Source organism: Orbicella faveolata, unplaced genomic scaffold (assembly GCF_042242905.1).
Source record: "Orbicella faveolata isolate gen_17 unplaced genomic scaffold, um_ofav_v1 contig_13, whole genome shotgun sequence".
Taxonomy (NCBI): Eukaryota; Metazoa; Cnidaria; class Anthozoa; order Scleractinia; family Merulinidae; genus Orbicella; species Orbicella faveolata.
Window position 1 is genome coordinate 27,193,832 of NW_028301540.1, and position 15,036 is coordinate 27,208,867.

Sequence of the window (15,036 nt, forward strand, 5' to 3'; positions counted from 1 at the left end):
TTGTGAAAAAACGGGACATTTCCCGCGGCTGGTCCCGAACGTTGGCCGTCGATTTAGCATGCCCGAAAGGAATTTTGGTCTGTTACATTCCCCTCGCAACTGTTTAATGATGGCCGTCGATCATTGGAAAACAATTTAGCATTTTCCTCGCTTTCCAGTAGTTTTTGGTCATTTTACCAGTGTGGTAGTTAAGGAGGACCATCCATGAATACTGCAATAGCAAAGAAAACGCAGGAAACGTTAGGGAAGGTCATTAAGAAACCTCCCCTAACCGAGAAATTGCTGAGCAAGCCTCCATTCCGATTTCTTCATGACATCATTACCGAGGTACAGTGATTATTTTTACAAAAGTGTACTTTATTGGTCCTGAGAGTTTTTTTCTAAATCTCTGAGATTGCCTCAATTCTCTAGGTTGTCAAAAATACTGGTTTTCTCAAAGGCTTGTACACGGCTGATGAAATGGACTCAGCTAAAGTCAAGGTAAGCCAGCTATAAGTTTCGTCACTGAAAGCAATTGGTATAATTTTACCCCATCTCTTTCTTTATCCCTCCTTTGATGAATGATCTCTTGAGGTAATCGAACGATTGTTTCTTTTGAAGGAAAAAGAAGCAAAGATCCTTTTCCTGCAAAAAGCAATCGACGTTGTAGGTAAGACAGTTCGTGTCCTGCTGTTGTGTGTTGCTAAGAAACAGCGCTAACACTTCGTCGAATGGTTTTAGGGTCAAAATCCTTTTCGTCGCGAAACCTGTGAATTATAAATCATCTAGAATTAGATAGGAATAATTCTGCATGAATGTGATTTGACCGTGTCTTACAATGCAGCCCAAAAGACACGATTATTTCGACGAGAAAGCTTGGCGAATCTCGATCATATTTAGTCCCAAATACGAATTTCTTTAATGTCGCTTATTTTAGCTTATTTTATAAGCTTATATATTTTACAGTTAAAAGGATACCTGTAGATAAGTGGTTCTTGTTTTCATTTAGGCTAATTTTTTCCGGTTAGTGTCTGTGTATCGAATTTTGCAATTTGGTACAATTACGAAAATATTCTTGTATTGCAACCTCCATGTAGGATATTTTACGTTCGGACAGATGACAAACTGCAAATGATTCAAGCCTAATTCAGGTTGTTCCCACATTGAGTATAATTAAATCTCAAGTATACCTTAACTATCCAGTTTTGTCCGGATTTAATGTTCACGACGCTATATTAACAGGCAGGATTTGTTAGCGTAGTATTGTAATTTTCAATTAAACCTCAAATTTTATTAGTTTCTAATTTGATTCTAAGTAAGCTAGCCTGTTTTGTGTGATTTTGTGTTTTAAATACTGTCGCACTTTATTTCATTATTACAACTTAGTTATGGTGATTCTTGCAGATACATTTTAGTGAAATCACAAGCCAAACTTCCCCTTTAAACAATTGTCCCCTTGTTAATTTTCAAAATGGACAGCATATATAATTTTATATTGATCAGTTTATGAATGTAATTATATTGCATGCTAAAATGTCTAAATTAAGTGTTTATAAATCTTGCACTGATATCCAAATAATTTGGCCAGTTGAGAGATAATTTTTACCTGTTACCCATCTCTTCTGTGACTCAGTGTTCTACAATCTTGACCGGCTTGGATTGGAGTAAATTTGTGAAAATTTATTTAATTGCTTAATTGTTAATAAATCGATGTACAGCATTGTCAAGGCTATCCTGAATTAATTAATCATATCGTTATTGCAGAAACCAGAATCGAACAGCACATAGCTCAGTTATATAATTTTGCTAAGTAATATGATTGCAATTGATTTGTTGAGGAAGTATTAGGAATGTATGTGTATCATGTGTATGATTGGAATCGATTTGTTGAGGAAGTATTAGGAATGTACATGCATCGTGTGCATTATGTATGCATGTCACTTCAATTAAATTAGCACAACAAAACTAGGTGTGAAATTAGTAACCTTTAATCTTTCTAGAGCACTCAGAGTTTTCAACTTTCAGTTGACAAATAGCATTGTTTCCAACTGGTGGCTGGTGGCCAGCCCTCTAGATACCAGAAATACTTTAACCATATTATAATAATAGAGGCTGTGTCCTATTATCAAACAAATGGTTAAAATGGTTACACTTACTTTTACATTTTAAGTGTAATTTACCAATTTTTTGGCAAATATACAGTGTAGTCCGGATGATAAACAGCAGTTTATAAACTTGTACTTAAATAAAGGAAAATGCTCTGCTTATCACACCACTTTTCCATGGCAGCCACTAAATTCCATTTACTTACTGATTTCAAGTGGATAATACTAAGTAAACCAGGGCTAGGTTGTTCGAAAGCCGGTCAACGTTAAGCCAGGATTAAACGTTAACTGAAGTGTTATTTTTTCTTGTTTAAAAATGTTTTTCACCTCTAACGTTTGGTTTAGTTTGAGATTACTACAGATCAGAACTGATTGGCAAACAATATAAACAGAACACCTCACCAAAACGTTACAAAACTGAAATCAAAATTCTCGCTAATCCTGGGTTAGCTTAATCGGGCTTTGAACAACCCGGCCCAGTTTGATAATTGCATCATTATATTGTAGGTATGATAAATGGACAGCTGTCTGTACGTCCATCAAAAATCGTGGCTGGTCATGAACCAGAAAAGACAAATGAGTTCTTACAAGCAATTGGTATGGCAATTTTGAGCAAAGTAAGTCTGTTTACAACTTCTTTGTATTCTACAAATTACACTAATTTTATGAATTTCTTCTCTTGGCCATTTTTTGATCATTTTAAAAGCTTTTTCAGTTTTGCACCATGTAAAGTTGAATACCTCAAGATATGTGAAAATTCATTAATTGTAAAATCTTGGAAAACAAAAAACTAAATTTGTTTAAAATGTCCCTTCCATTGTAGAAAAGTAGCACTGATGCAGTTAAAAAGGTTCTGGCAGGAGAAAAGCCTGGAAAAGAACCAAGGTTTGTGTAAAACTTTACATTGATATGAAAGAAAAAAAAAATGAATTAGGAATGAAACAGGAAGTGGTTGTGGTACATCCATGGCGTTAGAATCAATTGATCAATTCACCCACTGTTTGCATATCAATTTGGAATTTGGAATTTGGAAAATGTCAGGGGGGGGGGGGGGAGTTGGAGGGAGAAAAACTGAAGAACCAAGAGAAAAACCCCTGGAACAATGAAAAGAACTGACCACATGACAAACTGAGCCCACTTATAACACCAGTTCCAGCACTCAAACCAGTTCTGAACCACATTGGTGGGAGATAAGTGCTTCCTTCAACGCACCCCCCTCCCTCCCCGCTTCCTGTTAGGGCTGAATAGAATCATGTTTTGCATGTTATTTTTATGCAGCAGTGATAGCAAGAGAAAAGAATCCAGTGGAAGCAAAGACCGAGAAAGCTCAAAGGAACGGGACAAAGAGAAAAATAAAGAACGAGACAGAAGTAGAGACAGAGAAAAAGAGGATGACAAAGACAAACGAAAGCAGGTACTACTCATTTGTATTAATATTACACCAAGCAAAGATTAATGCTATAAAGTGTTACGTGGTTTGTTTGTTTTGTGATTCATATCATGCACCATTTTAAATAGTGGCTTTTCTTCCATTGATTTCATTTGAAGCAGTTACAAGCATGTGCCAGACATTGTCTTCAAACTTATGCATAACAAAATATACAGAACTTCCTGTGGCATCTTAGGGTATTTTGGAATTTCCCGTCTTTTTTTATCTGAGGGCAGGAGGGCCCGAAGACTCTATAATGTAGAGAGATGTATCATCACATCATCACAACACCCCTCTCCTCAGCCCTGGTATGAGGTTCACTTCCAAGTAAATCAATTCTCCATAATAAACAATATTATAATAGACAAAAGTTTCCCTTAAGTTTATATCATTGTCATCCTTCTTATGAATATGTCTTTTGTTCAACTTTACCATTAATTAATTAATTAATTAATTAATTAATTAATTAATGTTTTTTGTTAGTTAACAAAATTAATGAAACATAATTTGCTGTATGTAATTACTTATTCAGTAAATAAGTAACCTTTAGCTAGGTTGTGGTGAGTTTTATAAGTGCTTTCCTGATTGGAAAATTTCCAATTATAGGGTGACTCCTCTAGGAGAAAAGAGAGTTCTTCTAACAAGACAGACAGTTCAGATAAAAGAAAACGAGATGATTCTGCCAAGAAAGAAAAAGAGAAAGAAAGAGACAAGGAAAAACAGTCAGATAGAGGAAGAGAAAAAGAGAAGGTATGACATCATAATTAATTGCCCGGCTGTGAAGATGACTTTGTTTGCCTGGTTTGATCATCTAGAGGGAAGTTTTTTCTAATAAAGATGTTTTCTTCAAAATGTTTTGCCCGCCTGTGAAAATCAGTTTTTCTCCTGCTGAAAACATTAATGAAACCCCTGGTGTACCTTTCTATTTTTCTTCCTTTGTTGTTGAAGAAAAGAAGTTGTGTAAGAGATTACATCACATTGTTGAACGTGATGCGATCTTTCGTGAAACTTTTCTCGTAATTTGTTCAGAAATGGTGCGAACTATGGAGCATGACATTTCTTGCCGAAAAAGCAACTATAAAGACGTATTTTAAATATCAGTGGCGATTTTTATGTCCTCAGAACTTCTAACATACACCTAAACTTGGTTGACCAGTTTTTGTCTTTTTCGGTAAAGACCTGCCAGTGAGTGTTAGAAGCACTTCTCGTCCATGCCATCTTGTTTATTTCTTTAGCAGCCAAGAAAAGATGACGATGTTGATGGTCTTGATGGAGGAACTGCTGTCATAGATGGGGAATTAGAGGTACTACTTGGAAACACGTCCATTAGCTTAACTTACTCTGTTGTCCATAATGGTTAGTTTGCAAAGTAACATTTACATATTCATACTTCAATTGAATGACTTGCCTTTTTCTCTGTTTACAGAATGGAGAGGTACCTCCGAATCGCATTCCAAGACCCTCCTCTGCCAAAGGTCAGAGACGAAGACCATCAGGGGAGGGAGAGGGTATGCTTGTGTGTGAAAAAAGTGATTTAATGATTTATCTGGCGGATAGCGTTATCCACCCTTCAAACCACCGGGGCCAGGCTTTTAACCAGATGAGCATCCAACTCCCTTTGAACTCATTTAACAAATTTGGAAGCACTTTTAATAAATAAATTCTGAAAACCATTGAAAATACAAATAAAAGGCTTTTACATGTCACAAGAACAATGGGGTCTTTGGTACACTCTAGCCGAATGCCTGATTGTAATAGGAGGTGAACATACATCTTTAATAGTTTTAATGGTATACAGATTTGTGTGTCTAGGGAATTCAAATACATCGCTATTGATGATTCAGTCTATAGGATGCCTTTCAATTAGCAAATTAGATGGAAGACAAGTCACTGCAGTGTTTATAATAAGAAGAGAAACTCGCTTATCACAATATTTTCCATAGATTTTGGCCATTGCACGCACAAAATTAAAAAGTTGCAAGACAAATAACATGACATATTTGCACTGTGTGACAGAACCTGAGACCTTTTAAGTTTTTTTTTTTGTCTGATATGTGATTTTCTTTTTGCCATGTAGATCTTCAAGAGGGTGAGAGTGATGGTAGGTCATTTGAAAGATTGACAGTATAAAATTTCATTAGCACTTACCTGGGTGTTTATGAGCCCACAATGGGAGATGTATGTTTTTTCTGGCTATTTTGTGATCTTCTGGTCCTTAAGCTTTTCTTATTTTCTTAACACCTAGGCCCACATGCAGAGGAACAACCCAGACCAACTGAACAAATGAATGGAGTATTAAATGACGATGAGCTTCCTCCTCAAGTCATAAAAAGGTAGGAATAAATTTTTTTTCCAAAAGCACTTGTGTACAAAGGAATTCTCTTTTCGACCTTACTGTAGGAGTGTGAACCTGATAGTAGTGGTTAAAGGAGCTCAGTCATGGTTTGCACGTTTGGAAACATTTAGCCTAAATTTTTCAAATTCGTTGTTTGCAATCCATGTCAATCTTCGCCATCCTTGACCATCCATGTTCCTTTATGGTTTATTATTAATTTTTTTGATGTTTTTCTATCTTAGTAAACTATTATTTTCTGGTCTCCTTCCATTTAAAGGAGATTTTGTACGTGGCCAAAAAAAAAAGACAAAACACTGTGACTGAGCTCCTTCAAGGTTTCTTGGCAAATGTTTGTCCAAGTACAAAATAGTGCAAAGTACAGTGAGCACTCTTGGTACTTATCAATGCTTTATTTCTCTTGTCAATGATGAGATGTGTACATGTAATTAAAATTTGGTCATTAAGCAATTGAAGACTGGTACGCACAACTGATTGCTGCATCAAATGGTATTTGCTGTCATATTCAACATCTGCTATCCATTCTTCTTAAGTATCTGTTGATAGTTTCAAAGCATTGCTACAATGATATTGATGTAGAGAGGTGTCCCTGAAGAGAGGCAATTTGGTAGGTTTCTTAAACCACTGGGTTCCATTGTTCCGCATTGCTCTTGTTGTAATAATGTCAAATTTCACCCTTTCTTTTTAACAGTCGCAGCATAGCGAGACCAAGCAGTGCGAGACCTGCCCCACCCAAGATTAAGAAGCAGCAGGAAGAGCTTGAAGACCAGATCGCCAGGTAGAGCAAACACATAAAATAGTACAACCTATCAAACAACTCAGGACTGATTTGTAAAGCATATGGCATTTCTGTTCTTTCAACCTGCTTCTAAAAAATGACATTGCATTTACTTTTTGCAATACTACCATTTGAAGCAAGTTATGTGCTTGAAATAAGTAAGCACCTTCATTCAAAATGTGGCTACAAGATCTATTGGTGATGAGTTTAAATGTTGTAATCTGTTACAGCCATAATCAGGTTTGCCCTTTGGGCATGCTGTCATTATGACTTACTACCCTTAAAATCATTCTCAATAGCCCCCAAACGTTTCATCTCTTTCAAAAGTTCTGCAATGTGAATTTCCTCAAAAAATATTTTCCAAAACCTGAATCCCTTGCTCATTGGGCAAGTGAGGGACAGAACAGACTAAATCAACTGTAAAAATCCACCAGCCCTGGGCTATCGGACAGAGCTTTCTTTGCAAACTGATAATGCTCAACAGTAACTGTTGGTCATGGTCAATTACTGAGGTAAAATCTTCCCACGATTAATTCAAGATCCTGAGGTAACAAAGATAGGCAAATCCTAGACACATATTTCTTTATTTGCTTTTTTTTAGAATTGGTTCAGGAAAGCAAGTTGCAAGTGTTATTGTTGATGATGGCAAGGATCAAGATGACGAGGATGATACTTTTGTGGTTGAAGATCCAAATGCAATTCAAAATGATGTAGACTTGGTCAGTAGTCACTGAACAGTTTGCTAGCCTTTAATTTGTGGCAATTTTTGTAACAGTGTACTGTGGACATACCAGAAAAGGAAGAACTACTCACCCATGTTTCTTTTCACGTGCCACTGTGGCCTTAACAATCCACAGTACATGGCATACTGGAGTGAACCTTTCCAGTTTTAGACATGTATCACTAGAGTGGGACAGGTGAAAAAAAAAACAGTTGGCTATAATATCTTGTACTAACCTCACAACTATTTGCTTCAGCCCCCCAAATTTGCATTACTTACAGTACTTCTGTAATTTGAGTTTCATGAAAAAAACATTCCTCACAAAACTTTACTTGCCTGCTTGGCAAGTGAAGGACACATTGCACTAGCCTGACTGCAAAATCCACTAGTGCTTTGCTATCAACACAACTTCCTTTGCAGGCTGGTGGTAGTCAATCAATCAATCATATTTTTTATTTCTTAAAGTACACTTCACAGTTGGAGTGGTCCATGAATAGCTAGTGCTTGTCTAGGCAGGCCAGTCTATCAATGGTTACAAATGCTTTTATTATTATTATTATTATTATTATTATTATTATTATTATTATTATTATTATTAATAAATAGAAAAACGGAAAGTTAGGAAAAAGTGAATAAAAGAAAAAAGAAAAAGTGGGAAAAGAATGAGAAAAGAAGTGAGGGGTTATTAGGTTTAATAGATAATTGGTAGTGTCCATTGCAGCTATTATTTGGGTCATCACCTAACACTTACCACTCGAAAATGATGACTGAACAGATGGCTAACGTAGTGGTGGCTTGCAATTGATATTGACTGCATTCATGGACTGTAGAATTCCTTGACGAATTTTTTATTTCAAACAACCAAGCGTGCATTTGATTCTATGCACACAATGCTGTTACAACCTTGTTGAAATTCATACATGTAACTTTACTGTGAAATGTTTTCAGGCTCCAGCAGGAGAAGTTGCAGAAGATGATGGTGAACATGGTAAGAGCATTATTTTATAACTTTTGGTTGTCAACATCAAAACTCTCTTGGGTGCTCCAATTTAAATGTGACAATGCCAATGGGCCATTTCCAAGTTACCTTGTGCCTTTTTTCCAAAACAAGTCCTTGGGCAAAACTTTTCATATGAAAACAAGTTTGATTTACATTAAAATGAGCCTCTAGGCAGAACACATTTTCATATGAATGGTTTCGCACAAAGACTCATTTTGACACACAGGCAAAAGGCAACTCGGAAATGGCCTATTGTTATAGATTTTAAAAGTAGGGTTGGTACAGGTGCTGGAAAACCTGTTAAGTCCTGGAATTCTACTGTTGCATTTTCCAGGACTGGAAAGTCCTGAAAAAGGGCTACTGGTCCTGGAAAGTTCTGGAAATCTGTTAAACTCAAGTAGAAAATATGAAATGTATGGCAAACAAGTAAGGAGAATTAACATTGAGATCTCCGGAGTGAAAGGGTCAATGTGAATTTTAGAGTCCTGGAAAAGTCCTGGAAATTTGTTTCTGAAAAAGGGTACGAACCCTGTAAAAGGAACAGGGTGTCATTTTGTGGCCATAGTTCAAATTCATTCTCATCCCGAAAGACCTAATTCCTGTAACTGTTTTTTTTCCTGACTTAAAAAGTTACATATTAGATTACTCACACAGGGGCTAATTGACAACCTTGATTTAAACACCCTAAGCCATACCACAATGACCAGCATCCCCATTACCTTAATATGGGAGTCTCCTGTATTCATTCACAAGTTATAAATATCCCAGATGTAGTAAATAAAGCAACACACCTACTCTAGTTATAATTTCCAGTGCGTTTCTTTTCCAGGTGGTCTTGTTAGGAAAATTCTTGAAACAAAGAAAGAACTTGAAGGTGGTGGAAACCAAGAAGCAAGACCAAAACAGGTGAACTTGTTATGTTTGCATAATGCATTTTGTGTGATTGTTGGGTATGTAATAAAATCTAAAAAGTTAGTGCGTCAATTCATCAGGTCGAAATCTGCTGCTAGTCTGTAACTTCAGGTGCCACTATTTTTTCTCAGGCCATTTTTCATGCTGCTCACCTGGAACAGGCTATTTTGATGCAACAAGGCTTTGGCTAAAATTCCCAATCACACTGTATCCCAATCAGGCCTGTATCCATGCTGTGCCATCTGAATTTCTGTCGTTTGTTAATGACTAATTCTGCAATTAACTGAAAGCAAAAATTGTTCCATTTGTTATAAATTTTGCAGATGTAATTTTGGGCTTCTCATATCTTAGTAAGAAAAAAAAGAGAGAGTGCTATATTAGGCTGTCAAAACGCAGAATGCAAAAGCAATCCGAAATTTGTAGTCATAAAATGAATTCAGGTCGTAAGCCCAGTCACACCCACTTCAAACCCTTTTCCAGCGGCACATTTGGGCAAAAACAGGCCGATAGGGTGTGTAATCCTTTTTTAAGAGAAATGCCAAATCCTTTTGCAGGAAAGACAAGCACCAATCATATCTGATGCTGCAAGAAGAAAAGAAAGAGAGCTCGCACAGAAAGAGGTTGGTGGAAATAAAAGTAGATGCCCAGATATCTTGTCTAGGAACACCAGCCTTTAAAATCTATCTACTAACTTGGTTTTGCTGCTTTTTCACTTTACAGATAGAAAAACTTAGAACTAGTATCCAAACACTGACTAGAAGTGCAAATCCACTAGGAAAAATTATGGACTATATTCAGGTATGAATAAATAGGGAAGTAGGAATAAAATAAACAGTATTTCGTTTTCACTTGTTGCTGCGCAAACGCAAGCATAAGCGCAAGCACAAGAAAAATGAAAAATTTACGCTTCTCGTGTATGCTTGCGCTTGTGCTCAAGGTCAAGGCCGTTTTCACGGTAAAATGAGAATTGTTGTGTTTGCGCTCGTGCTTGCGTCGCTAGTGAAAACGAAGCTTTGGCTTTCCAAAAATTCCTAGTACCGCTCAGGTATAACACAGCCACAAGGATATTTACCACACGTGGTTAGGTTTGGCAAATGAAAATACTGGACCACGGTCCAGATTACTTTGCGCCTTATCAGTTTGGATGGTTTGGGTGATTTTGCTTGTGCTTGTGTTTGCGTCGAATTTCGTTTTCACTTGGGTCATCCCTATTGCTTGCGTTTTTGCTTGCGTCGCTAGTGAAAACCAGGCTTAACCGTTTTGAGAGAAAATCAGAAGTTAGGATGTGCTCTTCAGTCTCTCAGGCGAACTTTCTTGTCTTTTCATTCTCGTGTGGGTGTGTTCCTCTCCAGAGAGTAGAGTGGAAAAGATGTTTTTCTGGAGCGCAGAACGACTTTACAACGTCATGTTTCATGCTTCTTCTATCACTTGAAGGCCAGAATGAACTATGTTGAATTAGCTAGCACTATTTGATCTGCTCAGACAGTGTAGTTTATCATTGAATTGGGAAAAGTCTCAGGGACAATATCTTACTCTCCGAGATTTTTACTTCACCTTTCCTCCACAGAATGACGGTTTATTAAAGGAAAAGTGGATTTTCCAAAAAGATAATTTGACGAGTTTTTAGTCGGGTTTAAACATACCGCTTTGGTTCTATTTTTGTTCACAGGAAGATATGGATAGCATGCAAAAAGAATTAGACATTTGGCGGAGAGAAAACAAAGAACATGAAATAGCGTTAAGAAGAGAAGAAAGGTAATAAAAAAAAGTAGTTCAATGCTTACTCTTGGATTTGTTTTAATTGGTGTTTCATGCTGCCTTTGCTAACAGTCATTCCGATATGTTTTAATCTTTCTCGTGTTTTTGTTTACAGCATAACAGAAAGTGAGATCGCACCCTTAAAATCACAGCTAGAAGAACTAGACACAGAAATAACAGAAATGGTAAGACTAAAGGTTGTCTTAATTAAATTTTCTGCTAAGGAACAAGTCTCTGAAGTCTCCGTCGGACGGAATCTATTTTTAAGGTCTTTTTCAGACGTCTTTAAGCAACATCCTACTCGCACCATCTTTTGATTGTGTTGTAAAGAAAAAAAACAGTACTTTGCTTACACGTAGGAACAGTTTAGGCCTTTGTGTTGTCGTGAAATCTTTATCTCAAAGCAAAGACTTGGCTTCTCTTGGCGGTAACTTTGTATTTGGAACTTCGTTACGCGATTTAGTGGTCCAAATGAGTCAAGAATTTATTTGTCTGGCATATGGGGCGAAAAATGTGATGTCTGATGAGGGGGAGGTGTTACGTTTGTCCCAGTGGACCCGGAGTGCTAGTGGAACAGCCCTTCATCTTTCGAGCTGTTTTTCGTGCTTTTCCGGCGGCAATTCTTAGCTGAATGTGGTTTTTCTTGTCTTGTTTCAGGTCGACAGGATAAGCACAGTAAAGTGTAACATCTTGAGAAATGACGAAAAGATTCAGAAAATGCTCTCTAGCGTATCATTAACATCAAGATGAAAGGGACTGCAATGGTGCGGTGCTTGTAAAAATGTAAAATAATGCTCCTTGTAAACAGCACACGGAGCTATCAGTGTACAAAGAAACTTTCGACTCGAGTATTTATTTTACCAAACAATTCCTCTCCGTGATAGGGTCTTTGAAAATCTAGAGTTGACAAAGAAGATTAAGTGAAGACCTTTGTTTCTTGAGGTGAGGTAGCTATGAGGCACCAACGATATCCAGGCTTTAAACTACTTTAAACTACTGCCAATTAATATATGAATAAAAATTTGTATCATATTTCAATTCCCCTTTGCTCACCTTAAAATCCTACCTCAGAGAACCAAGACAACGGTTTTTTGTTCAAGACAAGTTGCTAGAGGTTTGACATTGCTTAACGGTGCTATGTGACCGGGAAATTTTTTTTTGCGCAGTTTCTGGTGATCGCTTTTTCATTGGAGGTTAAGTGAAAAGGGGTCGTAAAGTAATTTGATCGCTTCCTTGAGGATTACTCAGCAACCGCAGTTGTTCCGTCTCTATCGATAGATCTGTTCTAAAGAGGAAGAGTGTCGCGTCTAGCATTTGTTGTTCTGCAAACTTTGCCGTTGGTTCTAATCGACCTTTAAAGACTTGCTTGTCCCAAAAGCTGTTGGGAACTTTCAATCGTTAAATCTTGAAAAAAAAATCAAATTACATGTTAAATTAAGATCGAGCCAAAGTACAAGGAGATACTTGGTACACCATAATGTGTAGTTTAAAACACTAAGTTAACGTTTAGTTCAGAAGCCATGTACAGTTTTCACCCGTAAAATTGGTAGAGATTTTATTTTCCCTTTGCACTCTCCAATCACCGATTACTCACTTTTATCTCGAGTCGCTTAGAATATTTTTAGGAACAGATAACGATAAATTGTTCATTTTAATTTCATTTCTTGGTTGAATTAGTTCAGTCCCTGTGATTCCTCAAAAGGTTTATCTGAAATCGGTGTCGTCTTTCATCTTGTCTTGTCATCATTTCCATTTTTCCCTGGGGTACGGAGTGAAATCAAGGCAAACTCGTTTCTGAATCTCGAACATCAGAGCGGAAAAAATTAGATTTATAGTCCTGCGTAGTAAAAACATTCGAAAAGACCTTTTTCATGTTTATCTTGTTTTTCGATATCGGTTGCCTTGGATTAATTCAGTACCGTATACTTCTCCGTATAGGCCCTTTACATAAATGGCTATCAATTTTGTTATTAATATTAATATTATTATCAGTATTATTATTATTATTATTATTACTGTTATTATTATTTTGTAAGCATTAAAATTAGCCTTGCTAACCTCGTTTTTGAGTCGACAATTCAAAAGAATTAAGAATTTGGTGAGGTAATTTAAATGCGTACAAAACAATTTTAAATTGGTAACCATTACTGAAAAGGGTCTATAGGGGCGATTAAGAATGGAGAGAGATTTCCAACGCTTTGTTATCACATTTCTAAAAGGCCGCCTTTGCTAATGTTTTAATATGATCATTTCCTCGTTACCAGGCTACGAGCAGTCCCTGTGATTAATCGTGCAATGCGAACTAAGTGCGCACGGCTACCTTAGGGACAAGGCATTTTAAACTTGCGCATTCGTGAAAAATAGCAAGGGAAACGCCAAACTCTTTTCATACATGTCATGACCATTTTATATAGGTACTATGAGAAAATACTATTATTATGTTAATGTTCTGTAACTCTGCAGTACAAGAATAACTTTAAAAAGGTTAAATATTTATGGTCGTGTGAAGAATTAAAAATCTGATGTTCAATTTAATGGGCTTGTTTTTTTTCTTGTTTTGTTAACTTTTATTGAATTATTCATGCCAAGAAGGAACAACATTAGATGAAGAAAACTTGCAATATTTAGAGAGAAAGCTACATCAGCCTTGGCTGGTTTTCACGCGGGTCCTCTATCTTGGTCAAATTGGAATTTGGAGATGTTGGTTTTTGTGGAGGGAGGAAAACCGGAGAACCCGAAGAAAAACCCTGAGAGCAAGGCGAGAACAAACAAGAAATTCACCACCCATATACAGCGCGCCGAAATCGAACCCGGGCCACATCGGTGGGAGGCGAGCGCTCTCACCATGCTCCCCTCAACAATCCACTAACTCAGTTAAAACGAAAATGCAAAACCTGAGCGCTAACCTTAGAGTCCCCACTAAACCTGTCTTCGTGAGCAAGAAGACTGGTGAAGTCTTTACCCTGACCGGAGAAGAAGCCTCCTCAAGGTGTGGTCCATAAAAAAAAAAAATGTGATGGAGTTCTCTGCGAAGCAGCAGAAAGTTTTGAAGACGAGGCATGTAGCACTTTAGTAGTATTAAATTGCGTCAGTCTGTCGATCTGTGTGCTTTGTTGTTTCTACTATCGGCGTGTAAAATCTATGTAATAAAGCAAATGAAGAAGGCTAAGCCGTCTATTACACTAATAAAACGCTCACTCGAGAAATGTAGAAAACACAAGCCGCAGGCGAGTGTTTTCCACATTTCCCTCGTGTTCTCAAATGCCCATCGTGTTTTATCACAGTGTAATACACGGCTTAGGGTTCTGTATAAAATTCTTCACGGGTGGATTGGTGGGGCAAGTCAGGCAATGGCGGATGGCAAAACGAAAACTGGACCTTGTACAAGCTACGTGACCTGAAACATACATACACTTGTACTCAGACTCCAGCCGTGTGTGTGAGAAAAACGTTTTCCGCTTCATTCGTTCCTCAGCCAGTGGAAAACCACACTTGAAACGTAAAGAGAATATTAGCATGGAATAAGACCGAAAAATGTATTATCGTATTATTTTAACTCTGGCCTAAATGATTTTTTTTCCTGCGCGAGGAGTGGAAATAAATATTTTTGTTGTTGTTGCCACCGCTCAGATTTCAATCACATTGATTGTTTCTACAAGAATCTTGGTAACATTTACTATTGTTTTAGTGTCGCCTCAGATCTCCACTTAGACGAATCTTCGGGATACACATGTATGTATTGTACAGTAGTAGTATACGAGGAACAAAATTAACCATTTTAGAGAGAGGACGATCATATTTCGCTTCTGAAGGACTGATCACCAATTCAAAACAACTGACGATTGTCTTGACTAACATGTAATGATGATAAGTAGAGAATCTGCAACATTCATTGCTAACAATTTTAACGCTAACATTGGAAGTTGGACATCTCTAGCTTTCCTGTAAGGACTGTTGTGTCAGTTTTTCTTCGATTTTTTGCTAGCGGGGATGTTGTCAAT

The 15,036-nt window shown here is 37.2% G+C and overlaps 1 protein-coding gene across 5 annotated transcripts; it reads left to right on the forward strand.

Moving 5' to 3' along the window:
• Positions 1-80: 80 nt before the first annotated feature.
• On the forward strand, positions 81-13,570 carry LOC110067901 (intraflagellar transport protein 54-like). 5 transcript variants are annotated; one of them, XM_089285233.1, is made up of 20 exons: positions 81-327; positions 412-480; positions 601-649; positions 2,592-2,701; positions 2,908-2,969; positions 3,363-3,498; positions 4,120-4,263; positions 4,749-4,817; positions 4,940-5,021; positions 5,591-5,614; positions 5,759-5,846; positions 6,558-6,644; positions 7,246-7,363; positions 8,314-8,353; positions 9,195-9,271; positions 9,832-9,897; positions 9,998-10,075; positions 10,947-11,032; positions 11,151-11,220; positions 11,693-13,570. In XM_089285233.1, the coding sequence occupies exons 1-20, from the start codon at positions 205-207 to the stop codon at positions 11,783-11,785; spliced, it is 1,671 nt and encodes a 556-aa protein (XP_089141359.1). In that variant the 5' UTR covers positions 81-204; the 3' UTR covers positions 11,786-13,570. The 5 variants fall into 5 exon arrangements, with proteins under 5 accessions (XP_089141359.1, XP_089141362.1, XP_089141361.1 ...); XM_089285236.1 differs by having other exon boundaries at positions 4,940-4,988; XM_089285235.1 differs by having other exon boundaries at positions 4,752-4,817.
• The last annotated feature ends 1,466 nt before the right edge of the window (positions 13,571-15,036 follow it).